The following is a 26533-nucleotide window of genomic DNA, read 5'->3' on the forward strand; positions in this document are numbered from 1 at the left end:
GGATGTGCATTACAAAGAAAAGTATACTAATAGTACTTTATCTTAAATTAAAGAAACTTGATTTATAATATAGAAGAGAAACTATTAAACAGTAAAATAATGTTCATTAATTAAAGTTTGTAAAAGTTCATTTTATACAATGTAGAAAAATATTTAAATATAGTAGCCTTTCTTCATTTCTTTAATAAAATGAATGTTGGCATAACATGAACTGTTTACATACAAGCTGCATTCTTCTTAGATGTGGAAAGCATCTACTTGCATAACTTGTTTGACAAGGAAATGGAATGTCATATACACTGATGATGATTTGGTGAATAGAATTGTTTTTAAGATGCTACTTTAAAAAATTCACTAAGCAAAGAGGCTGGCATGTATATATCAAACAAATGAGATTTGTGAGCTATTGAGTAAGTCTGTTGACTATAAGGTAGACATAAGGTGCCATTCAACCACACTTACCTCCACAATTTTTTGCTTCTGAGGTGATAAGGCAACCATATGATGCTGACAGTCTTGGAAACGAGTTACAACTATCTAGTAGCAGGAAGTTGATTCCTTTTCAGTGATACAGATAAAGGGGGAAAATGAGCTCTTTATACCTTTAGATATACCCTATACATCTTGTACCATGTCAGAAATTTCTTAGAGTTATTTTAATTCATACCCTTTCTAGAATATCACTAGAAAAGTGGCCTCCATATTGGCTCACCTCTGGATGCATGCAATATCTCTATTTGCTCTGGTTCCTTCAAAAAATCAGAGGAAAAGAGCTACTGTAGACCTTACAATTGAAACGACATAATGATGTATTGGTCTGATTCTTTTTATGAAGCCAACTCAAAAATACTCTGTTTTGTGGCACTTTAAAAGTCACTCTGTTCGATTTTGACCCTTAAATTTTAATTTAAAAATCACATTGTGCCTGCTCTTTGCCCTATAAGTCTTACAATGACCCTCTATCTCAAAAGAGTATAGTTATGACCTGACTTGTCTAACTTCTATTCCAGAAGCACCAAGTTCTTAAGTTAATTACTTGGTTTATTTAGATATGTATTTTTAATTTGATGGTTTATTTGGGAAACCATTAAGTCATATACATTATGAAAAACTTAAAAAACAAAAAAATATTATATGATTATTTGCCAAAAAGAGGTATATGGGTTTAGGAGTATTTGCTTTTGGTAGGCAAGAAAATGAATACACATAGAAAGTGAATGACTTGTCCAGAGTCTTACAGGCAGTAAATGGCAGGGCTGGAATCTGAACCCAAATTACTCAACCATTTGACATTGTTTTATCCACTAGTGTCCAGAGTGGTTCATATGATTTGCCAACATCTCTGACATCTTTCCAGTAGAATCTGAAAAATACTTTATATGTCAGCAAGTACTACTAGTAGCCTCTGATTTTTGTCATCTTAGTGGCCACTTAAAGATTCATATGATCAGAAAGCTGGGATAAAACCAGTTTTAAGGGACAAAAAGCTTAGCAGCCCTTGTGATACTGAATTTAATGGAAGTTTAGAAATGTTAGTATGTTTCCTTCTAAAATGTGGATATATTATGTTACATTTTATGTCACTTTCAAAGAGTAGCAAGCTTGAGTAATTTATCTTAGCAGTACTAGGCAATGTAGCTCCCTTTCATTCTGGCCCTTGAAAAATAAAACCTATTGCCAGTCTGAGGAATAAGATTCATTGCAACAGCCACTGAAAACAGCACGTGCATTTTAGTTTCTGTAAGATCGGCTGCTAGCAATAAGATCTGAGGGTAATTGAAGGATATTTAGAACAAGTGATTTTGTTGCTTGGCCTTTGCCAGATAGAGAAATAAACATTGTGCTTGAGGAACATAGTAATTCATGAATAAACTTTTATATCTTTTGAGAGTTATAAGAAGTGTTACTACCAGATGAGGGCTGGAAATGACATATGAGGGTATATTTAAAGCCATCTAACACCAAAAAATAGAGGAGAATCCCTATATGCTTGCATCGATTAAAGCTTTAAAGCAGCTACTCATTGGTTACAAGTGAACTGATAATTCTGGTCTAATGTTGCCATGGTAACAAGTCATGCTAGGTGTAATCAAGAACATTTTAAAGATACTGGCGTTTGAGCATTTCTTTCCTCTGCTATTTTACATTCCTGTTGTAGTGGTGGTGTATGCAAGAGGAGAAGATGGCTAGAGGAGAACTTAATAGACAAAACTAGTTGTGCATATCTTGGCTGTTCTTTGATGGTAGCTAGTGGTGTCTTGGATTGGTTAGTTGGGCTTTCCTTCCAGAAGTTTTCTTAAGGAAGAAAAGCCTTTATTCTCTTTCTGTGTGGCATATTTCATTTCCAGTGAATACGTTTCCAGGATCAGTGTTTCTGCCTGCAATTAAAATAGAAACATAGCATGTTATAGTGAACAGAGAGTTTTGGGCTTGGAGTCAAGAAGACCTGAGTTCAAGGCTAACATATATACAGTGTGTGCAACCCTGGGTAAATATTTTAACTCTTAGTGCCCGAGGCACATCTCTAAGAAGACAATATAATTTAAATAATAAAGTGTTGTTGGTCCCCTGTAATGACTATATAATCTCTAGTTAGATCTTGGAAGTAATAATCACACGCTTGGTATATAGAGGTAGCACTTTAATGATTTTGGTGGGGGTTTGTTTTATCATAGGATATATTGTTATTATCTGAAAAAAAGTGTTGTTCTTTTCCCTTCCTTTGGTTTTTTTTTCACACTCAAGAAAAATCTGTACGTAATTCACATTTATCTTGTCCAGTTTTGTCCATTCTATTTCTCCATTTCTTCCACATGAGTAGGAAAGGGATGGTTAATGAGAGATGGAGGAGTAGAACTAATAAAACTTGATCATGGGTTGGATATGGAAGGTGAAAAAGAAAAAATTAACCTGCATGGCAGGGAGGATAAAAATAGAGGAAATTTAGAAGTTCCAAAATAAAGGCATAGCTCTGTGTCATTCTCTTTTTCAAAAACTTCTCTCTGGCATCATTGAACAATCATTAAATTGCATTGTGCCTTTACTGAGATAAATGAGGAAGATGAAAGTCACTTTTGGAAATTTTTTTAAGATGCAATTTTTTAAACAAAGACATCATATTAGGGATTAGATGGTAATCTGCCTTACCATTTGGATACCAAAATATACATTTATTGGAGAAAATAACAATTCACATTCTATATACTGTAATGGCCAGTTTGTGTATAGCCAGACTTTATGTTCTCATTGCCCATATTGTGCTGTTTGTTAATACTGTTAGTTTTTATTTTTAACCTTGTGAAATGTTTTCCAATCAGTTACTTTTAAACACCTAAAACAATTATCTGCAAATAACTACTGCTTGTTAATCACTTTCTGGCATGGCCCAGCAAAACAAACAAAAAAAAAAACACTTTAAAAGCATTTATTAAAATTGAATACCTCCAAATGGAAACAAATAACTTGATACTCATATAAATAAGAAGCATTTTGGTCTTAAATTAATGTGCGTTTGTGTACTTTTTTAACTGAACAGAAAAGTGTTTTTTTTCTGACTGCAGGCCTCTATGTTGTGCTGTGCTATTGTGGTCCTGTATCTTGCTGTTACCTTCTGTGATGCTCTCCACCAGTACTTGTATTTACAAAAAGATTTTTGTTAAGGGTGATTTAAAACAACAGAATAGCACCCACAGCTCTTATCAGGTTGGATGGTAATGAAATTAAAAGATGTTTATGTGTAATAGTTATCTTGTGTCTTGTGTTGGTATGAACCATTTAGCATCACTTTCAACTCTGTTTGTTAATTTGCCATTAGATTTGGAATTGCCAAAGCAATTTTCATAGCATGATACTCTAGAATAATTTTTAATAAAATTATCAGGGCCCAATAGCAATGCTTGCTTCATTTTTAGAAGGAGTAAATCCTTGTCATGTGTAACATGTTTCTGAGATGCATGCTTTTTAACACAGTTGTTATGGGAGCCATAACTAACATTAGATAATTATTTCAAATAATCATTAGCAAAAAAAAAATGCATTCTATATGTTTTCAGTGAGAGACTTCCTGTCAAAGGCCAAGGAAGAATTCCTGAGGAAATGGGAAAATCCTACCCAGGTAAACGATCTTTAAAATTTTCTGTGACTTTAAAATGTTATAAAAAGTAAAGGCCTGATTATTTCCTGAAATGATAAACCAATTTCTGTTCATATAGCAGTGATGTATGATATGCTTAAATGTTTGAAGTGAAAAGATACTGAATGAAAGTTTGCAATATGAATTTTGCTACATTGAACAAATGTAGATGCTACTTATTTGATAATTTTGATGAAAATTTAATTTTACTCACTTTCTATTATGCCATGCTGCTTCTTATAGTAGTCACAGTAGAAATATTTGGTAATTAGTATTCTTGAATAGCAGTAATGTTAAGTACTGTTGTCTAGAAGTGCAAATGCTGTATGATTTTTAAAAATATAATCATTATCAGGATCTGCCATCTTACCAGTTGAATAAGAATTCCTTTATAAACATAATTTTATTGGTAACAAGATGAATTTAGATAAGTGTTTTGCTTTTCTATTCTCATTTGTAAGCACAGTGCCTTAGATAGTTTAGACATGGAACAAATATATGCTGAATTTGAATTTTGAAAGATGAGATTAAGAATAACTTTTAAAAGATTTTTTTTTTTATAAATTTTTAATTCTTTGGGGAACTAAAGAAGAAGATGGCGATATTAGCTGTAAAATGAATTTTGAAAGATTTTATTTTGTAACAATGAACTTTAAATATTTAAGAACTCTTTCCACTAAAGAATATTTAATTCTAAATAATCACAGTAATTTTATAATCCCTGCCAAGATTTGGGGGGTATGACTTATAATTTAAAATGTAGTCATACTAATAATGGCAAACACTATTTAAAACATTATGTAACAGAGAAATACTGTAGGAGGTAGGGAATACCCTGAGTATGAAGAAAAAAAAAGAAGGCCTGGCAGAAATGAAGATTTTGTACTAAATGTAGGTTTTGTAGGGGGTAAAATGCTACATTAGACAGAGAGAAAGAGAGACAGACAGAAACAAAGACATACTTATGGAGTGCTCCTATTTTGATATGACTGCAATAAATATTTCAAGTGGTCTATGGTGGCAGATTGAGAAAGTAAAAATTAATCAAATTACAGTTAAAAGGATATAGTCTTGAATACATTTCCTTATTAAGATATAAAATTTTAGAAAATTAAGGTTGAAATATAAATGAAAGCAATTTTTACCAAAAGAACCATCAAGTCAGTGGTGTGATATTTTTTTTTTCAGTTAAGAGAAGGAATCACAGAAAGAAACCTGCTGACTGACTGCTCAGTCAAGGCTTCACATCACAGGGACTGCTAAAAGGTCCCCTTTTCAATTCTCAAATCTGTGATTCTGTGAGGATGTTCTGGTGGGCTTACTGTAATTCTCGGGTGTAGTTTTCAACTTTGAAGGTTCAGAAACTCAGTTTTTGTCAGTTCACCCGAGGGTAATCAACCTCTAGAGCATCAATTCAAGTTAACCTTATTAACAAAAAGTGATTCATAAACCCAAATGCCAATTTATAAATTTACAATGGGGAAGAGACTTCTGACCGGCAAATTTGGACCGGTTGCCTAGAGGGGCCCACTCCTCTCCTGGTTGCTAAGTTCCCCCCACAGGTGCCATGGAAAGAGTGCAAGATTAAGGCTCAGAGGCACCTGGATTCATATTTTGGCCCTATCTCTTACTACTTATGTGACTTTGGGTAAGTTAATTAACTTCTCTGGGCCTCAGTTTCCTCATCTGTAAAATGAAGAGGTTGGCATAAAAAATGACCTCTGAGGTCCCTTACAGCTCCAATTCTATGATCTTATGGTCATCCTAAGAAACAAATTGCACCATCAGAAAATTGCTTGTTAAGTAGAGGATCAAAGTGAGAGGAATGAGCTTGTAAGGAATATGTCCTAGTAGCTAAGGTAGCTTGATGATCTGAGCTTCTCTACCCCAGAAATATTTCTTTTAAGAAATAGTAGAGGTTGATCCTGCATAATCAGAATTCCTTCTCTACTGGACAGAGCTGGAGACACAATGGCAAATTCTTTTAAATTCTCTTCTTTCCAGCTTCCTTTCCAAGCAGGTAAAGTGATTGTCCCTAAAACACATTATCCTAACAAAGATGCCAGTTTCAAGATTGTAGCTTATTCTCAGTTACATTTTCATAGGAAGCCTTTGCTTTTAAGGAGGTGCCCCCCAAATCCTTGAGATCTGGAAAGCTCACTAATCTTATCAATGATACTTTGAAAAACAATTTTCTCAAAAAAAATTCTTTGAATTTGTAATTTTTGCAGATGGCTAAAATTATACATTTCATGTTAAATCTTGACAGTTTCCAATTTGGGGTGGGAGATCCTTTTCCCAACATTGTCCCCAAGTTCTGTTAAGGTGATTGGAGAATGATAAGTAGCCAGAAATTTGCCTTTCAGTCATTTACATAGTTAGAACCAGGCAATTACAGGAACTGAAAGGGAGAGACCAGGACCCTGCCTTTGCCACCATGGACAGTGACTCTGAGTAGAGTGATGGTGGAGGCAGAAATGAGGGAAAGACCTAGTACTGTAATTCTGCTGCTGCTGGCAGAATTAGTTTGTTCTCTGGTGAAGAGAAACCAGTTGACTTTCCTGCCTCACCTACCCCACTGTCATAGAAAAATCATTGCTACTGGGAGAAAAGGTTTTCTTGGACATCCCCATAGCTGAACAGGTACTAGGGGAATGCATACTTCTACTACCCTGTAATCTAGTTTTCCCATCCTAAAAATAAGGAATATTTTCATAAAGTCATAGCATTCTAGAGCTGTGGTTGGGGTGAGGTCAAATCTAACATCTTGTTTTAAAGATGAAGAAACTGATTCCAAGACTGTGCTCTTTTATGCACCCTATTCTTTTCTGGAATCATGTCAAACTCTACACTTTGATGCTTTGGTGGATGCTTGACCCCATCAATTTGAGCACTCCCTCCAGGGGTGCATATAAGAACATGTCCACAACTTCTCATCCTGTGCAATCCTTGTCTATTTCCTTCCATAAATCCTCCATAGAGGAATGGAATGGGCTGCCTCAGGAGGTGGTGGGGGCTCCTTCCTTGGAGGTCTGCAAGCAGAGGCGAGACCAGCGCTTGTCGGGTATGTCATAGTGGGGACTCTTTTCATGTATGGGTTGGACTAGATGGCCACTGAGGTCCCTTCCAACCCTTCAATTCCGTGATTCTATGATTCTGTGAGTCTACGCAATGGCCTGAGTTCTTTCTTTGGTTATTTTGATATTTTGTGGATACCCATGTAATCTTTGGGTTTTGGAGCTATTATGCATCATTCATGAATAGTTCACCATGCATACGTGTCTTTGATGATGTTTTTTTGGCTTCATTTCTCATTTAAGTGAATGTTAGTAATATTCCACAGTCTACTTACCCTTGCCGTGTGTCTTTCCATTGCCCCTTTGGGTCATGTGCAATTTTTGGTTTTTTGTTTTCCTTTTCTAAGATCACAATCCTGTAGCCATGTAGCATGACCAGGAGAATGTTATTAAAGAGATGAACCTTTGTGTTAGGAAACAGTTTAAGATCACTGAAGGTGTTACTCAGTTTCCCAAAGGTGATCCCGCCTGCTCTCCTACTTTGTAATTCTGGGTCCAGCTCATTGTCCATCTGAGTTCCTATCCAAGATCAAAGAATCTCAGAGCTGGAAGGGACCTCAGAGACCATCAAGTGTAGCCCATATATGAACAAGAAACCCCTCTACAGCATTCTGGATAGTGGTCACTCAACCTTTGCTCAAAGACCTCTCAAGGCAACCTGTCTCACTTTTGTATATTTCTACTTGCTAGAGTTTTTTTTCTTATCATAAGTCTTGATTTTGCTCTTTGCAATTTCCACCCACATTGCCCTTAGTTTTGTCCTCAGGGGCCAAACAGAAAAAGTCTTAGCTCCTCTTCTGCGTGACACCCCATCATTTGTAAATTCCATGTGCCTTGCATTTGTTAGGCACTTTCATGCTTGTTGAATTGATTTGTTAATCAACCCTACACTCTTACACGTAGAATACTGCAGCACTGGATGACTTTGAGAGAAAGAAAACCCTTGGAACTGGATCATTTGGACGTGTCATGCTTGTGAAACACAAGGTCACCGAACAGTATTATGCCATGAAAATTCTTGATAAGCAGAAGGTTGGTGCATTCTGTCATGAATTATCCGTAGTGTAAACTTGGGTTTTGAAGGCTTAGACTCTAAATGTATCTTTACATATATATATATATCATATATTAGTGCTGATTTCAAATTTCTTAACGTTAGTTAAATGAAAATTGTTGATGGTTTGGATATTTGTGAAAAAACAGCTATTTTAATGATTTCATTAAATATGCTTTTGTGTTCCTTTTTTAATACAAAATTTTGAATTTAGCATGGATTGTCCAACTTTAGTATTATCACCACATTCCTTGGGATATAGAACATGGCATATCTAAAATGCTTAAAAGATATTTCATATTCTGAAATCAGTTCCTAGTCAAATGCCCTCACACCTCCTGCGTTCAGCTAATGGAAAAACCCCAGAAGTAGAGGCAACATTTCCTAATCCTAATCCAAGAAAAATAGCCAAGGAAGAAGGAAATCTTTTCTCTTATCTATAAATTGCAATGCCCTAAAAACATAGATATATAGATATATCATCAAGGAGGTGTGAAATGAGGGCTTCTTGTTTTAAGAGCATTTGCCCCAATGGAACCCTCCTGCCCCAACAAGCCAGAGTTCTTCATCTCCCTATTCAATCCAGGTTCATTATTTTAAAACTTGAGGTTGTTGTATAGAATTATTTAGTTGCCTTTTGAATCATTTTTTGAGCATCAAATTTGTGGGGCCAAGGCATCTATGATACGAATGACATCATTTTAGATAAGATGACTAGATGAGCATCTTGGTTCTTAGAACTCAGCAAGTTATATCAGAGAGGTAATGCTACATATTTTCATACTGTTTTCCCCCAACCTCCAGTTTGGTTGGAATGTAGTCTATGCCATTTCCTGCTTAAGAATAGTGGTTCAAAAGTTGCAAAGTTCTATTACAACATAAAAGGTTTCAGCTTGTTTGTATGTATGGTTTTGTCTGCTAAAACAGCCAATTACAAAAAAAAAAAATGATGATTAGATAAATGTGTCTTAATGTCAGTGATATGTTAAACTGTATATCTTAGAATCAATCTCATATATATGCATATATAATACTTCACTTTGCATACGTCATCATTGCCGTATGCAATCATATGGCATCATTGTGGGTAATCACTCTGATGGTACAGACTGGAAACCATCCATGCCTTCTCATTCTGTGTAACTCTTGTCTATTTCTTCCAAAAATCTAGACAGAGGGTCTACTTCATGTTACTTGGATACTAATGAACCTAATAAGCTTTGCTTTTTCTATATCATTGGCCTACCCGCTTCTTTGATCTTTGACAATACTAGTCATTATTTTCCCCCCAATCATTTGGTGCTTTCCCCACTTTTGGATATTTTGAGGCTCAATTCCTCAACACCTACAAAATTTTTCACCTCCAGAATAGGCCTGCTTTAGGTGTTTTCTGAGCTCTTTTGGCCTCCTTGTTGTGTTAATCGATTTCTAGAAGCTAAGCTTTCCATATGTGGATCATTACCTAAAGGTTGTCCACTTCAAAAGATCTGTAATTTATCAAATGAGGATTTTCCATAATCAAACTAGACTGGAATAATAGGATGTTCAATTTAAAAGACACCTTATAGATCATCTATAAATCCAATAGTCATATTTACAAATGAGAATTTGAGGCTAAGAGATGCCAAGTGATCTACCGGTAGCAGAGCTAAGATTAAATCCAGGTCACCAACTCTGAATCCAAATCCTTTTTCACTTTACTATACTACTTTAATCATTCAAGGAGCTATGATCTCACTGGTGGGAATATTCTCACCACTCATGAAGAATCATCTCACCAGAAACTAGAAGACAGTTTTTGAGTTGCTACTTTTTGTCTGGATGGGTTGGGGGAAGGGGTCCAGAGTCATGATTTTATAAGTATGGGGAACTTCTGGTGTGGAAACCCCCTCCAATGATGCAGATTGCAACTCACCTGAAGCCTATACTCAAAGAAAGTTACTTGGGACACTGAGAGGTAAGTGATCTGCCCACGATTACCCAGCTAGTATATATCAGAAGTAGGACTGGAACTTTGGTCCTTTGCAATAGACCAAAAGAATCATTTGAAGACAAGACCTCTGATACTGAGACAACATGTTAATTAACGGTTGCCAAAATTCACAGTCTCAGGTTGCTCAATAATGATGTGATTGGTTTGTGAAATTTGATGAAATTTTTTTCAGCTCTATTTGTTAGTGTCATAGAAACTCAGAGTTGAAATGGAACTCAGTGCAACCCTTACCCAGAGCCTTAGTTCTGCCTTCAAAATCCCTTAATAGTGGACTTGCAGCCTCCGCTTAAAGACCTCGGTTGCAGGAAAGTCATCACTTGACAAGGGCAGTCATTCCATTGTTTTTAAAACTGTAGGAAACTTTTCTTTATACAGACCCAAAATCTGGCTCTCTGTGACTTGAACCACTGTTCAGTCCTATTTCTGCCCTCCAGGACCCATCAGGACAGCCTGAATTCCTTTTACATACAACCACACTTCAAGTGTTTGAACAATGCATCACAATTTCCTCTCCTTAGACTTCTCTTCCATCGGCTAACCATCTCCACTGAACACTCATGGAGAGAAGCCAAGTTCTTACAGAGGCTTAGATTTATTGATCAAGCCTATTTGTGAATTCAGTGACTGCTGAGATCTCTTCCAACCCTCAAATTCTATGATATACTGAGTCTTAAGAATGATACTTGAGCAGAGAAGAAGGAGCATTGAAGTTAAAATGACTATAACTGGTATTTTGAGAAAAGACGATGTTGGTTGTGGGTCCTGAGAGGGAACTCTTTCAGCTCGACTGATGAGGAATATAATTTGATATCATCCTCAAGACCCTCATTTTGAAACTAGTCTGTATCCTATTGTATAGAATTAGGATGGAACAATATGAAAATAGTGATTTATTCTCATAAAAGATTCCATATTGATATAGCTGTGATATCTTTTAGTCTTAATTATTCATCTAGATTTGGATATATGTTTTGTCTGGCAAAAGTTCAAATTGATTAAGATGACTATTTGGTGATATTGTTACCTTTCCCTTTTGGAAATATTTATGGTAGTTCGTTGTTTGAGCTGATTTCCTTTTAAATGTCATTGGATATTGGTTTTTTAAAAATATTAGTTTGCATTAGCAAATGACTGGAAATTGGGGGAACTTAGAATTATTCTCCTAACTTCCATTAGAATACTAAAGAGGTGTGCCTTACTTTATATACTAGATGGGTTTTTCTAAAATATTGTATAAGTAGAATTATATTTTCAATAAAATTGGGAGCTCAATACATAAATGATTAATTCCCATGGTAAATCTTTTTTGTAAAATTGCTAGCAAGCTCCTCTTAAATTCACCTGTTTGGAAAATCTAGCCCTTCATATGTTTGACTTTGTCATCTTAGGAGAGTGACAATGTCATATTACCTCTGGAGGGGAATAAGAAAGGACACAGCTGTGTGTTTGTTTTTGGATTTCATCTGTGATTTCATTCATATGGGGAACTCCTAATGAGACAATTCCCTCTACTAATGCAGATGAGTACCTGTTCTGCCATTCTGAGAGTTACTCAGAGGCCCCAAGAAGTAAGTGACTTACCTTGAACCACATAGCCTATAGGGATCAGTCAGAACTAATCAGAATCCAAGTCTTCCTGATTCCAAGGTGAGGGCCTTCTATCCACTAGGCTAAAGCTATGGCTTAAATTTGATGCCATTTTCAATGTGTAGGCATATACACTGAAGGGCCCTCTTTAAATGTTCAACTCAGTAATAGCCCAGATGTATCTGCCTTAATAATCCAAGGCAGAAAGCATAGAGTATAAGAGATGCCATAAATGAAAGACTCCTCTTCGGATGTTCCTCTCTTTGTTTGACAAACTCTACCCATTAGGCACTTAGAGTAAACAGGATTTCTGTAGTTTCTTATCCAAACAATCAGGGTGGAACCTTGCTTTAGCTTGTCTTTGGCAGAGTTCCAATAATCTTCTGAAAGAAAAAGAAACAATGACTTTAAGTCCATTAACCCAGAGGAAAGCAAATCTCTGGTACCACAATCTTATGAGCTTTGGCTTCTAGTCAATGACTAGAAGAGTCATGGACATGAAGAGTCCGTTCATGGACAGTCTGCAATGTGCAGGCCATTGTCATAGTTACCATGGGGGATTTAGAAAGAGGTTGAAAAGATTAGTTGGAGACATAGAACACACACTCAAATATTTGCATGTATATTCTGAGTCTCCACTAAAAATCCTACTGTGATACTGTTTCATAGTGAAGAGTTGAACTTGGGTTCCTAAAGACAATGCCAGCAAATCATGAGTAATTTCAGCCCATATCAAGCTGGAAAAGTCTTCTTAAATAATCAGGAAGTAGCCTTCAAAGATCAGCCTACCTAATATCCAGCTTCAGTCCCTTACTGTCTATGTGGCCGTGGGGCAAGTGGCAACTTCTCATTGCCTGTTGACAACTCTAAGACATGCTAATCTACACTGGCAGAGAAAATTCCTTCCTGGGAGTTCCCTATACCAGTATAATCACAGGTTTAGACCCCCAAAGTAGTTCTATCCTGGTCCTCTGATGTACATCAGTAAAGATTGTGAATGAACGTGATTTGCTGTGCGTCTTGTTTGGGTTCACTGTGTGAGGTACCTTTGCATTCTGGTTTGGTTTTTGCTTCCTGGGCAGAAAGAGAAGACTCTGGTAGAGAATACTTGCACTAAACAAGGCAAATGTGCTCCACAAACACAGCAGGAAAAAGTAAGTTAGTTCATTCAAATTTTATTTAAGAATTAAGCTAGAGTATGTTCTTATGAATGTGCCATTTGAGAAGCTTGGAACCCTTACCTTGATATATTTGCTTAATAAATTTATATTTAACCTGTATTTTCCTGGCCAAGAAATGATGTCAGTCAAAGTAGAATTCTAAAACACTAATAAGTTTTGTGTGTGTGTGTGTGTGTGTGTGTGTATGTGTGTGTGTGTATGCGTGTGTGTGCATGCCTATGTGTTTTTTGAGAGGGAGGGGGGAAAGGGAGGGAAAGAGGGAGGGATGGAGGCAGACAGAGAGAGGCTTTTCCGAAGGAGATCATTCTCAAGCATATGTGCTGTTTGACTTCTCAGCTTTCATATTATGAATCATACTGACAAACATATGCACATATGTATATGAGCTAATATATATACCTTTGAAAGTTAAGAAACTCCCTAGCATGTGCCCAGTAAATTGACTTTGGTTATTTTGAAGTTTTTTTCCTTTTCTGGGAAAGGTTGGGTTTTTTTGTCATTGGGTTCTGTCTTTTTTTGTTTGTTTGTTAGTTTTTCCTTGTTTTGTCTTTTTGTTTTTGTTTTTTTAACCTCAGGGAGTAGGGTCTGGTGCTAGGCAAAGGGTACTGGATTTGGAGGCAGAGGACTTGAGTTCATGCCCCATCTCTGCTATGTAATACCCATGTGACTGTGCGCAAGTCACTTAAGTCACACTGGGCCCCTGTTTTCTTATCTGTAAAATAAAGGAATTGGACTAGATGGATGATCTTTAAGGTTCCTTCCAGCTCTAAATCTATGATCCTATGATTTGATTCTTAAGGAGGACTATTAGAATAAGTGAATGAATGGAAAAGCATTTATTAAGTACTTACTATATGCCAAGTGCTGTGCTAAACACTAGGAATTCAAATGGACAAAGCAAGATGCTCTCAAGGAGTTCAGATTCTAGTTGGGGAAGAAGGCACCTAGGAGGTGCAGAGGGAATAAATAGCAAAGCTCAGGATTAGAAAGGGTGGATTGGTGGGTCAAATGACCCTGGGGGTCTGGAGGGTAAAGAATCAGGGCAGATGCCCCATACAACCTAAGATTTTAGTTGTTTCAGCTGACAAAGACATGAAATTAAAGGCATTTTTTATTTGCTGGTTTGCTTTCCTGCTATAATGTAAATTGATTCAGTGCTGCATCCCAGAGTATAATGATTGTAAAGAACTATTCCATAGCATTATATTTAGAGAGTAGACAGTCAATTCACCAAAAGGGCAAATTTACAATGAGGTTATAATTCCAGTGTGCGTGATACATATCTGACAAGTGGGCATTCCAAGACTTCCCTATCACCCTAAGAATATGTTTGAGAGCCATAGATGTTAAAATAGAAATATACTAACCAATTCAACTTAATTACCTGGGGATGTTTAGCATGGAGAAGAAAAGATTTGGGGAAGGGGGAAGGATAGGGAGGAGTACATAGCTCTTTTCAAGTAGTTAAAGGAATGTTAAAAGGAAAAGAGATTAGATTTCTCCTCCTTGGCCAGAGGACAAAACTAGAATTATTGGTAGGAAGATACAGAGAGCTAGAACTAAACTTGATATAAGGAAATACTTGCAAAGAATTAGTTCGCTCAAAATAGAAATGGATTTCCTTTTACAATGAAAAAACTATAGGGGATTTGTGGGGAGGGACAGATGGCAAGAAAATGCAGATTCAGGTAAATTGCAGGATTTTGTATCTGAACTGTGATGCTTATCATTGCTCCAAAACTGGTTTACCTCTAGAGGAGGAGACTTAGAACTGAAAGACCACAAGTCTTTCAGAGCTTGATTCAAAGGCAAAGAATGCCAATATATTTCTTTGTCCTAGTACTACTCCTATCAAAACTTCTCTAAATCAGGACTTACTTCATCTCTTCTAGATTTGAATGCCAACTATAGGGCTATCAACATCCTGGACATTTACCCTCTCTTTTCTATGATTGTTTCAATACAACTTTCCCTAAGTGGCCACTTCTATGAGCTCCACCATGCAAAATTATCTCCCTTGGCCTTAGTTTCCTCATGTGTGAAATGAAGGGGTTGAACAAGAATCTAGTCATGGCCTAGTCTCTAAGACCTCTTCTAGATTTAATGCCTTGTAGCATTTTTCTTCTGGCTCTCTCTTTTGCATTCCAGGGTATATTGTACTTATCTGTGTATAAATATTACCTTTAATAAGGGCATTGCCGTTTTCATCATTCCATTCTGAGGACTTAGTTTGGTACCTTGCTGATAGCTGGTACCTGGTAACTGTTTGGTGAATTGGTGGAGACTTCATTTACATTATCCCACTGGTAAAATAGCCAGTGAGATCAGAGAGTGAGGCAGATCATTGTGGCCTATCTATATCTCCCTTCGCTCCCCCAAATCCCATGTACTCTAGCTGGGTTTGCTATCTGCTCAGAGGCTGGGGTTCAGGATGATGGAGGGGGTCAGTACCCCCAGGAGGGCGAGTCTATGATGACACAATCAATTCAGATGTCCAGGACCCATATCTGATTCGTGGAGTGTTCTGAGATTCTGCCCATTCTCCCTGGAATGTGTTTGAGAGCCACATATGTAACAATGGAAATCATATTAAACCATTAAATTCAGCAAACATTATAGAACCTGTTGTATAAGGAGCACTGTGTAAGTCTCTGGTGTGGAAGTCAATTGATAAACCTTCTTCAAGACTTGCTGTCTTGTGGAGGTAAAACTCATAAACTTAGATTTCCATAACCCAAAATATTACTTGATAAATGCATTAGGAACTTGCAAAACCTAGGGCTTTGCTCAAATTTTAGGGCATCCAGGAAGGCTTGAGGAGATGTTATTTTCCATGTCTATTAGAAGATTAGAGATAGAAGGAATGTTAAAGACCATCTAGTCCATATCTGAAGCCAGAGTTTAGTATAGGAAGTGAACAAAAAATCATATTAAAATTTGAATTTATTAATAGGGTAAATAAAATATACTACTTAATATGACATGAATATAGGCTATTGTGGTCAGTGTGATAGTTAGAAAGAATGCAGATCATGGAGTTAGGAGGAACACGGGTTGAATCTCCCTCTGACACTTACTGGCTGTGTGACCGATAAACAAATAATCCTTCCTCTCTGCAAAATTAAGTGTAATAACAAATGTAGTACTTGAAGAGTTGTTGAGTGCATCAGATGAGGTAATTTACATGAAGGACTTTTTAACCCTCAAAACTCCATATAAATGTGAGCTATCATTAAGTTCATAGTGATATGTATGTCATTAGTATGATATATACACATATACTGATATATATAGATATATACATGTCTAAAGTTAAATGTGTATACTACTATGAACATAATAACTTTTATCTTATTCACCATTTTCTAGAAACATTGTCCTTCTTGATAGGATTAGAATATGGTTCTACTGTAAGTTCCATTATTTTTTCATTGGCTAGTGTATCAATAATACATCATAATGTCATGGTTTCAGAGGGAAGGTTAATATGATGTCAGATATCTAGCAAAATTCAAAGATTTGCTCTGATAAAAGAAGAATTGTTTTTTCTGTCGTCATTATCTCTATGTAATTTTAGCTGTCTTGCCATTTGTAGGGTTGGGTTTTTTCTCATTTTTCAAAGGGGACCCCCTTTCATATTCCTTCCTCCCCTTAGAAATAAGTCACTTGGATTATTTGTAAGATGTTTCACAGTCATGATCGGTGCTGAGTAGCTATTTTTACAGAATTCAGAGAGAGGTCACACAGCAAGGCAGTGACAGACTTGTGGTTCCTTGAGTTCTTTGGATTCCAAATTAACTGCCCTTGATTTAATCGTACCATTCCCCTTTGCTAAGGAACTCTATCACTTTTTTAAAAATGGCTCAGGAAAGGCACCTATTCCCACCACATTCTCCTCTAATAACCATAGGGCTGAATGTAATTGTTTCACCGGTTTCTAGCAATGTTATTGTCATGGGAACAGCAAATCATTCCTTACCATAGGACCATAATGGTGATTCTATTGTGAATAGGAACTTAACAAGTTGCTAGTTTAAAGATAGCCCTATTTGTGACTCTTTTAAAGGACTATTAGATCAACTTTTAAAATTTCATTTTATTTTTTTTAATTTTTAAAGACTTTTTTCTTTATTTCTAACCTAAATCCTCCTGAAGACAACTCTTAGTTCTTCTGGATCAATAATATTACAAAGATGACTTCTTTGTAATCTAACCATTCATACCACTAAATATTGTTGTCAAATTACTGCTTCAGCCTTCTCTTTTTGTGCCCATACAATTCCAATTCCTTTCATATGTTTCCACATAGATTGGACAGATACTCTTTTCCCACACCCTAATTGCCTGAAACCTTTGCAACTGCCTCTTTCTTATACCTAAGTGGAGCCCAGAACTGAGCACAATTTAGAAATTGCTTTTTATCTGTGTATGTCAGATGTCTAAAAATTCCCTAAGCTAAGTGTTTGAGAAATATGGCAAGGGCCCAGACCTTTTCAGAGCCATGTAACAACTAATTTTTCTGTTGTTTCTCTGTCCTGGGTCTAAATTAAAAAAAAAAATTAAGGTCAATTTCAGGGCTCTTTAAATCTCTTATCAGGATAAAGCCTATCATGTCTGGCTCCATTTAGTTTTTTGGAAGGGGCTTAGTGATAAGAAGAATAAGATGAAGGAGAAAAAGGAATGGGAAGTGTATGTCATTTAAAATTCCAATTCTTTTCTTGCATTTTCATTGCAATGAAAAATTTCTTTATGATTTCTACATATGATATTCCTTATTCATACCAGTTCCATTTCTTCTTTAACAACACTAATACATTTTGAATTTATGTTGAACTTGGTTGCTTTTTTTCTGACTCTTTGGTTGACTAGAAGCCTTTGACCAGTGTGGAGAACCATTTTCCAACTAATTATGCATGTATCTGGCAGTGCCAATTTTCTGGTTTATTTTATTTAGTGTGCTTGCACGCCATTTGATTCTATCTAACAATATTTATTAAGTTCCTGCTGTATGCAGGGTACTGTGATAAAGACTGAGGAAATAATATTGTTTAAATAAAATATAGCCCTTGCCTTCATGGAATTACAGTCTAGCAAGGAGATAACAATCAAAAACAGTTAAACATAATATACATTACATGATATACACATTATAGGAACATGAAATAAAGTGTTATGTGAGGTCCACAGAAGAAGGCTATTACTGACAGGGAAAGCTTCATGGAGAAGATGATGCTTTAGCTGGGGCTTGAAAGACCAGTAGGAATTTAATAGAGAAGAGAGAGATACAAGGCAAATGAAGTTTAAAAACAGTGTGAGTCAAATAGTTCAGCAAGGGGAATAGAAAGTGGTCTAGTTTAGTTAGAATGTATGGAGGAGAAGAAAAGGAGGCTGGAAAAATAAGATGTTGCTAGATTGTGAGAGAGCTAGAACGCTAGACAAAGAAGTTTGAACTTTCCTCTCTAAGCTGATAGGATGACTTGAGAAAATCTATCTATGAAGACACTTCAATCTATGGCATGTAAGAGAGATGAAAGGCTAGGAAAGGAGGCAGGAAGACTTGTTAGAATGGAATTGGTAGGTCTTGTTAACTGGATATGAGAAAGCAAAGAGGTAGTCAAAGATAAAGAGTACCAGTAATTTGAATATGAGAGACAAAGAAAGTGATTATGTTAGTGACAGAAAAGAAGTGAAGTCAGTAGCAGGAACAGGTTCAGGAAGAAAGATAGGTTGATTTGAAACATGTTCAGTTTGACTTGCCAGTTATAGATAGGTGGTCAAGAAAGACATTGGGAATGAAATTATAATTTTGAGAATTATTTCCCTTGAGGAAGTGGGTAAAGCTACAGGGAGTGAATGAGTGTCAGGAGAGAGAGAGAGAAAGAGAGAGAGGGGGAAGGAGAGAGAGAGAGAGGTACAAGATAGGACCTAGGAGAATATCTTAAGGACCCATAAAATGAAGAGCTAGTAAAGGAGACAGAGTGGGAAAATTTAAAGAGATTAGAGGAAAGTGGGAGAGGAAAAAAATCTAACAGAAGGAAATGATAGTGTCAAATGCTACAGAGAGAGTAAGTAGGATCAGAGCTTGGGGAGAAGGGGAATAAGAAATCCATTGGAAGTGTTGAAATATAGTAACTGTTCCTATACTGCAGTAGGAAGGCAAGCCAAATTGCGAAGGGTTATCAAAGGGTGGGATGAGGAAGTAGATGTGTCAATGTAGACAGCTTCAAGTCATTAAGCAATGACAGAGAGACAAGTAGGAGAGGAGCTGGATTCAAAAATAGAATGTTCAACAGGATCTGGGAGACCTTAGTACATTTGTAGGCAATTAAGAGGAAGAGACTGAAGATGCCTAGGAGACAGAGGATGACCGCAAGGGCAAGGTCTTGGAAAAAGTGTAGAGGGAGTTGAATTAAAGGCATAGGTCATAAGATTAACCTTAACTTGCTGTTAAGGATACCACTGTTGCTGGGGCAGAAGAAAGGAGGAATGAGTAGATGATGATTCTGACAAGTTTTAGGCATGGAAGAAGAGTTAAGGTTATTCTGATTGGGAACCCCATAAATGCAAGATGCCATTAAAAGAGCAATTTGCAAATCTCTAACTGATGAAAGAGATGGAAGTGAGGGTAGAGGGGGTTTCTAATGACTCTTGCCTAAACCACTCTCCTTACTAGGTCTTTCCATATCCACCACCACTAAGAACTGTACCTCCCACCCATGGCCAGTCACACACTGGCAGATTGCCACTGAGCATAGAATGGGGCTTGAGAGTGAACACAAGATTTGCCAAGTCATGTAGGAAAGAATCACAAACCTTGCTAAAGTCAAAATAAATTACTTCCTTCCTTGCTGTACCAAGTCTATCAGGAGGAAGTTTAATTAATTCAATAAGACCTAGTCTTCATAAAGACATGACATTTTTTAGACAATCCTCTTTTATTCTGTATAAGTAAATTGACATTTCCACCTTACCATTTTTCATTAATTTAAAAACAGAAACCATTTCAATTTTCAAATCACAACTGATCCTTTTTTTAATCTCCTGCAATCATTTGCTATCTAATAATTTTGATTTAATTGATGTTGTTATGAAGATAAAATTCTCAAGACTTCCATTAACCCAAGTTTAGCACTATGTGAAAAATCTTCCATTTAAAATGGATTCTATTTCTGCTCTTCCACATGTTTGTTCTGAAAATGTTTACATTATACTTCCCCAAAAGGTTGTTAAGCTGAAGCAGATTGAGCATACCTTGAATGAGAAAAGGATCCTGCAGGCTGTGAATTTCCCTTTCCTGGTGAAGCTGGAATATGCTTTCAAGGTAAGTTTTGCTTATGGTAAAAAAAAAAAAAAAAAAAAAAAAAGAAAGAAAAATTTCAATAAAAAGAGAATATAAAGTAACAAGAGTTTACATAGTTAAAAACCTCTTGTATTTATAACCTTATGCAGTATTTGAAAATTTTCCAGTTTGTCTCTGGATAAGTTAGGCAAACTGACATCTATACTTATTTGTGAAATGCTATTATAAAATCAAATATTTGAGTTTATCAAAAGCCATGGTGACATCTGGCAAAACATTAGATTCATGCAGATTTAGATCTACCCACCATTTTTTCAGCTTCCATTTAATCCCTGCTGGTACTTCTTACTCAGTCACCTAACTTCTAGTTTTTTAATTTGTTAAGAGTCAGCTTAGTCCTTGATTCTCCATTCATATGACTATGGAAGCTGCAGAGATATTTTTTCTAATGTATTTTGGCATTTTTTTTCTTGCACTGTAATTGTGGCATTTCCATTATCTAGAATGAAACCTATCATCACAGTAAAAGTATGAGGTACTATATATATCTCTTGGCTATTTTACCTCTCACAAAAGAGTTCTGTTTATCCCCTGAAAAGCAAATGAAGGGAGAAGAAATGATCTCCTTCTCTTGACCTGTACCATAGGTAAAAAAACAAATTTCTTTAGTACCTGTTTTCATGGATATTCTAACTTAGTTTTCTTGATCTTTCCCACATATATATATATATGTATATATACTAGCATGTTATCATATTTGGAGTCTGTATAGGATACCCTTAAGTCAAGTTAGAACCATGGATATTGTGAGCTGAGAAAAACCAGGATGGATTTATGACAGTTCCCAGAAGTAAGTGGACGAGTGCCCTAATGTTGAGAGCCTGGAAGACTTTGGTGCAGCGCTCTGTTCCCACATTATTAACCTGTCAAGTAGATTGTAAAAGTGTTCTTTCCTAATGGAAAAGAGTATAACCTAAAAATATTTTTCAAAAAACAACTTAGGTTGAGTATTTTTTCATGTTATTTAAATTCTTTTCACTTACTCACAGGATAATTCTAACCTGTACATGGTTATGGAGTACGTGCCTGGTGGTGAGATGTTTTCCCACCTGAGAAAAATTGGCCGATTCAGGTAATCCAGGTCTTTTTCCCCCCTAAACTTTAAGTACTACAGTTTATTTTTAACTCCCAAATTTTAGAGAACCCTTAACATCCTAAATACATGCTAATTGGATTAAATAAGTTGGGGTCATTTGAAGAATGCAGTAGAAGCATACGTAACAAGGCATAATGTAATAAGTGCATGCATTTATTAATCCAAATAAAATAATATAAAATAGGCATTTTCTGCTAGTGCTGGCAGTGAGTTTTGAAAGAGACCTCACAGAAGCCCATTGGGCTAAATTCAGGAGTGCTTGTTTACCATAAGAGGAACAATGTGGCATTCCATGTATGACCCGTCCCTCACGTTTACTCTTTGGGCTCATTTTAATTCAACCCACTACATGCAAGTATTCTTGAAATGCAACAAAAGGAAATCAAAGTAGACAGATTGAGTATCCTTTTGATGAGTTTAGAATGGGTTAGCAACCCAAGGCAAGGACATCAAAAGCACCCTCTCAGGATGTTTTTCAGTGGCAAAGGAAAAGGCAGACAACCACAATCATCAACTTTTCAGCCCAAATGAAATCCTATCATTCAGGAATTTTCATAAATATTAACTGCATTCATTGAATTGAATCATCTCAATAGATATGTTTATATTTATGGAATCCATCATGTTTTCATTCCTTACAGCGAGCCCCATGCCCGCTTCTATGCCTCCCAGATTGTCCTGACTTTTGAGTATCTTCATGCTCTTGACCTGGTCTACCGTGACCTGAAGCCCGAAAACCTTCTGATTGACAAATATGGATACATTCTGGTATGAATTCATCAAATTAATATAGGAACTATTTTCATTCATTCAGAAAGCATTTATTAGAATTGCCTTAACTGATACTTTCAAATAATAAAAAGATAATTTTTTTCCATTTTATAATAGGTCACTGACTTTGGATTTGCCAAAAGGGTGAAGGGCAGAACCTGGACCCTTTGTGGAACTCCTGAATACCTGGCTCCTGAGATCATCCTCAGCAAGGTACATTTTATTAGAAAATCTTGTACAGTGAGCAACCTATTGCTTACATCATCCTGAATTGTTTTCAAATCCAATTTTCAAGTCCAATTTTAAAATTAATTGACAAAGAGTCTTTGCTAGGATCTCTAGTTCTAACTTACTAATTTAAATCTGTAATTTCTGCCTTAACTACTAAAAATTGTCTGTTTAGGGCATCTCATTGCTTCTACAACCTTAGTTAATTGCTACCCTCGTTGTTAAGGAGATAGTATAAATAAATCCCTGGTTATGAAACCAGATGAATAATCCAGCACTTATTATTTCTAGTAATGGGGACGTCACTGGGATAAGGAACCCCAAACACAGACATATTGACAAAAGGTGCATATTAGTCACCAATTCATCCCATCTATTTAAGTTACCAGTTAAGCTGCAGGTATAGACATCCACTCATGCATGAAACTTCATATTAGGATATCATTCAGCACAGTAAGAAGCCCATAATTATGATATACTTGCAGACTGACTGGAAGGATTCTAATATACCCAGTAGCTCACTGCAGCACCAACATCCAAAAATAATCGTTTTCACTTTCATTTCATTTCCTTTAATTCATGGTAGCTTAGACTGTAGGGAGGAGGAGAAGGGATTTGAATAGATTCATTCAATTAGATCATTCTTGATGACAGAACAAAAGAGCTGGAAAGAGTTCAGCTCACTGATTTCCAACACAGTCAGGTATTTCTATTATACAAGGTGACTGTTGAGAAAGCATCACTGTACAAGATTATTCATCTTGGAGCACACCCCAAGCCAACCAAATAATGGTATTGCAGTGTGGTTCGTATTTAGAGTGAGTAAATAGCTTTATTATACAAATTGTTTCATTGTATTATTTTTTAATGGAATTCTACTTATCTTAAAGTAATCCATTGTCAAAGTAACTAAGAACTATGGTAATAAGCTTTAGTTTGAATGTACATTGTTTTGTTATTTTATTTTGAATACTTATGCTTGTTCATCAGTGATTTAAAAACGTAAATCAGTTTCCTATAAATTTTTAATATTGATACAAATTAAATAAATTGTATATCTGTTGCACTCTAATGAACTTAATGTGTGAATTGAAGCCGGTAAAGCATAAATCATGTCAAAGTGACATAATTGCCTAAAGGATCTGTGATTTGGTTAGTGCAGGTACAACCTTCACTAGGCAGATCACAACCTCTGTATAACTCAGTAGATGGTCTTCAAGAGTTGCTGTGGCCAAAAAGTTCATCACCATTTCCCGACATGGTGATGAATGGCTCTTTCCCAACCTGACAAGATTAGTCCTTAGATAAGAGAGACCAGACCCCAATTTTCAAGGCTTTGTGAGCTTGGTAGATCTGCTAGAGCTTGTGTCCCCCGGCATAGCCTTTGAGAACCCACGGCCTGTTCCTTGCCACCACATGGCAGTGGAGTAGGATTTTAGTGGAGGATCACAGTGATATGCATTTCAATAAGTGCATGACATCCATATGCAGGTGATTAGGCATCCCATTCAATGTCTCTTTTCCAAAAGTTGAGACTGTGATTAAGCGACCTTGGCACATTAATCCTTCTAAGTTCTAGCAACTTTGAAGGCAATTCCACACATTTTCCTGATGTCCCAGAGCTACTGTCTTATTTGAAGTTCCTGGTTATAATGTCGGAACCCTGTCTATTAGATGATGGGGGCTCGGAATCTTAGTAGCTCCTGCTTATATAGTGCTTTCTAGATACACAGCACTTTTGCACGCATTGGTAGAATTGCAGTTGGACCTCTGAGGTCATGTAGTTCAAATGCCACCCAAGCATAAATTCTATCTACACCATCCCCAACAAATGGTCATCTAGCTCCTGCTTGAAGACCTCCACTGACTGAGAACTCATTACCTACACAAACGGCCAATTTCATTTTGGGGTCGCTCTAATTGCTAGGACGTTTTTCCTTATATTAAATCAAAATCTTCCTCTCTGTAACTTCCATCCCTTGGTTCTAGTTCTGTCCTCCAGATCCAAGACGGGCAGGTCAGACCCCTAATGGTGGAGACTTGAGATTTTACAATAAAGTAATCATGCACCCTTTAAATCTTCTCTTCTCCGAGCTAAATCCCCAGTTCCTCCAACCAATCCTCATTTGGCATGCTTGGGAGTTCCTTTACCATCCTGAATGCCCTCTCTGGACCCATTCCAGCTTGTTAATGCCATTCTTAAAATGCAGCACCTAGAACCTGACATAGTACTCCAGATGGGCTCTAACTAAAGCAGAGTGCAGAGAAGCAAAGTATAGTGTACCTCCCTCACTCTGGATGCCATTAATGTAGCCTGAGATTACTTAAGCTTTTTTGGTTTCCTCATCAAACTATTGGTTCAATTGGAGTTTGCAGTCCACTAAACCCTCCATGGTTTTTTATTCTTTCAAATGGTCTGCTTTGTAATTATGGATACCCCATCCTGTTCTTGTCCAGGTGGGTTTGGGGGTTTTTTTTGAACTTTTCAGAATTTTTCCTTGTTTAACTTCATCTTGATAACTTTAGCCCACTATTCCAGCCTATTGAAATTATATTAGCTAGCTCCAGACTCCAGTTTTATGTCACATTCAAATTTGGGAAGCTTTTCATTTGTACTTTTATCTGTGTTACTGATAAAAATATTTAACCAAGCCAAAGAGAGGGGGGCCCTGTGCCACTGCTAGCAACACTATTTGCACTTGGCCATTTGAGCACTACTGAATCTACCTTCCTATATATTGATCCTTGAGGAGATTGTAAAATATTTTGCCATCTGCCTTACCTAAAATAAGATATATAGATATCTGAATATCTGCCATACCCAAATCGAGCTTTGGCTAAGGCAAGTGATAAAGTATCTACTGATCTAGTAACCCTCTCTGATAATAAAAAGAAATTTGTTTGTTATAATGTGTTCTTCACAAACCCATGATAGCTTAGAGTGTTTATCTCATCTCTTTCTGAGGATGTACAAATTGTCCTTTGTTCTAATTTTCAAAAAGCTCTGGGCCAGTGAATGTGACTAATTACTAAGGATATCCTAGAACAACGCTGGCCAGATGCAAGTCCTGTGGCATACTTCCTACTTGCCAAAATTGATTTGAATCATGATTCAGCAGTCATATTGAAAGTTCACTTGACTCCATGAGGGCAGCTTTAGTAATGTGCTTTCTTACTGTCTTCTCACTTATCTTGCATCTCATGGTTTGCTAACTAATTTTGTTCTGTCCTGACCAGTCTGAAAATCTATTACTCTCAGGCAACAAAAAGTTGCAAAAAAGGCACTGAATAGTTCTGCCTTCTTTTTGCTATTTGAGGTCATCCCCCCTTATATTCACTTTAATCTTCCTCTTGTCTCCAACAAAATTAAAAAACTCTTTTCTTTAGCATTTATTGAAAACCTTAGCCCAAATCAGGCTATAAGTTCTCTACTGCTCTTTGCACGAGATTACACCATTCTGCCTTTTTATAACTCTACCATTATGTGCCCATCTTCCATATCCTGAACTTGTCCTTTATAAAGTGAGATCAGCACTGCTCTCCATATACAAGTACATTGTCCTCCTTAGACATGTCTCCCTTTTCTTCCTCATGGTAATTATAGTCATCATTAATTCTTTCAAAGGAGTAATCATTTGTTATTGGGCATCAGAATTTCATTCCGGAAAGCCTCTAAGTTCTATTGACATTGACTTCCCTTTTAGCACCTCAGACCCAAGAATCCTTGCTATTCTATCTCAAAATTATTGAAACCTTGTTCACTTTAAGTCTTGGCCTTGGTACAGACTGTGGAAGACATTTCCTGATGCCATCTGGAATGGCATTGTTTCTTCCTCCCAAGGTTTGTGTCACTTTCACTTCACTGACCATGTCCTTCTTTTTAGGTAGAATCGGATATACCTAGCAGTTCCCTTTGTCTTTCTCTTCCACCTCAAAATTATTAAGAAGGAAAGTCAAGAATTGCTCAACTCTTAGCAGAGAAAGATCACCTGTAGATTTTCCTTCAAGGTCCAATTTAGGTGTCACCCAGCTGTGAAAGCTTTTCCTCAGTTGT

At 36.6% G+C, this 26533-nt stretch overlaps 1 protein-coding gene across 7 annotated transcripts in view; it reads left to right on the forward strand.

Moving 5' to 3' along the window:
• PRKACB (protein kinase cAMP-activated catalytic subunit beta) overlaps positions 1-26533 on the forward strand; it is a 53394-nt gene that overhangs the window by 22645 nt on the left and 4216 nt on the right. For 4 of the 7 annotated variants that reach the window (XM_072648861.1, XM_072648860.1, XM_072648862.1 and 1 more), the window contains 6 exons: positions 4053-4114; positions 8113-8241; positions 20247-20345; positions 21374-21456; positions 22122-22248; positions 22369-22464. In XM_072648861.1, coding sequence (XP_072504962.1) covers positions 4053-4114; positions 8113-8241; positions 20247-20345; positions 21374-21456; positions 22122-22248; positions 22369-22464 — 596 coding nt within the window. Of the gene's footprint in view, positions 1-4052; positions 4115-8112; positions 8242-12925; positions 12998-20246; positions 20346-21373; positions 21457-22121; positions 22249-22368; positions 22465-26533 lie in introns of all 7 variants that reach the window. The other 3 variants (XM_072648859.1, XM_072648858.1, XM_072648856.1) reach the window with 1 other exon arrangement.

Source organism: Notamacropus eugenii, chromosome 2 (genome assembly GCF_028372415.1).
Source record: "Notamacropus eugenii isolate mMacEug1 chromosome 2, mMacEug1.pri_v2, whole genome shotgun sequence".
Taxonomy (NCBI): Eukaryota; Metazoa; Chordata; class Mammalia; order Diprotodontia; family Macropodidae; genus Notamacropus; species Notamacropus eugenii.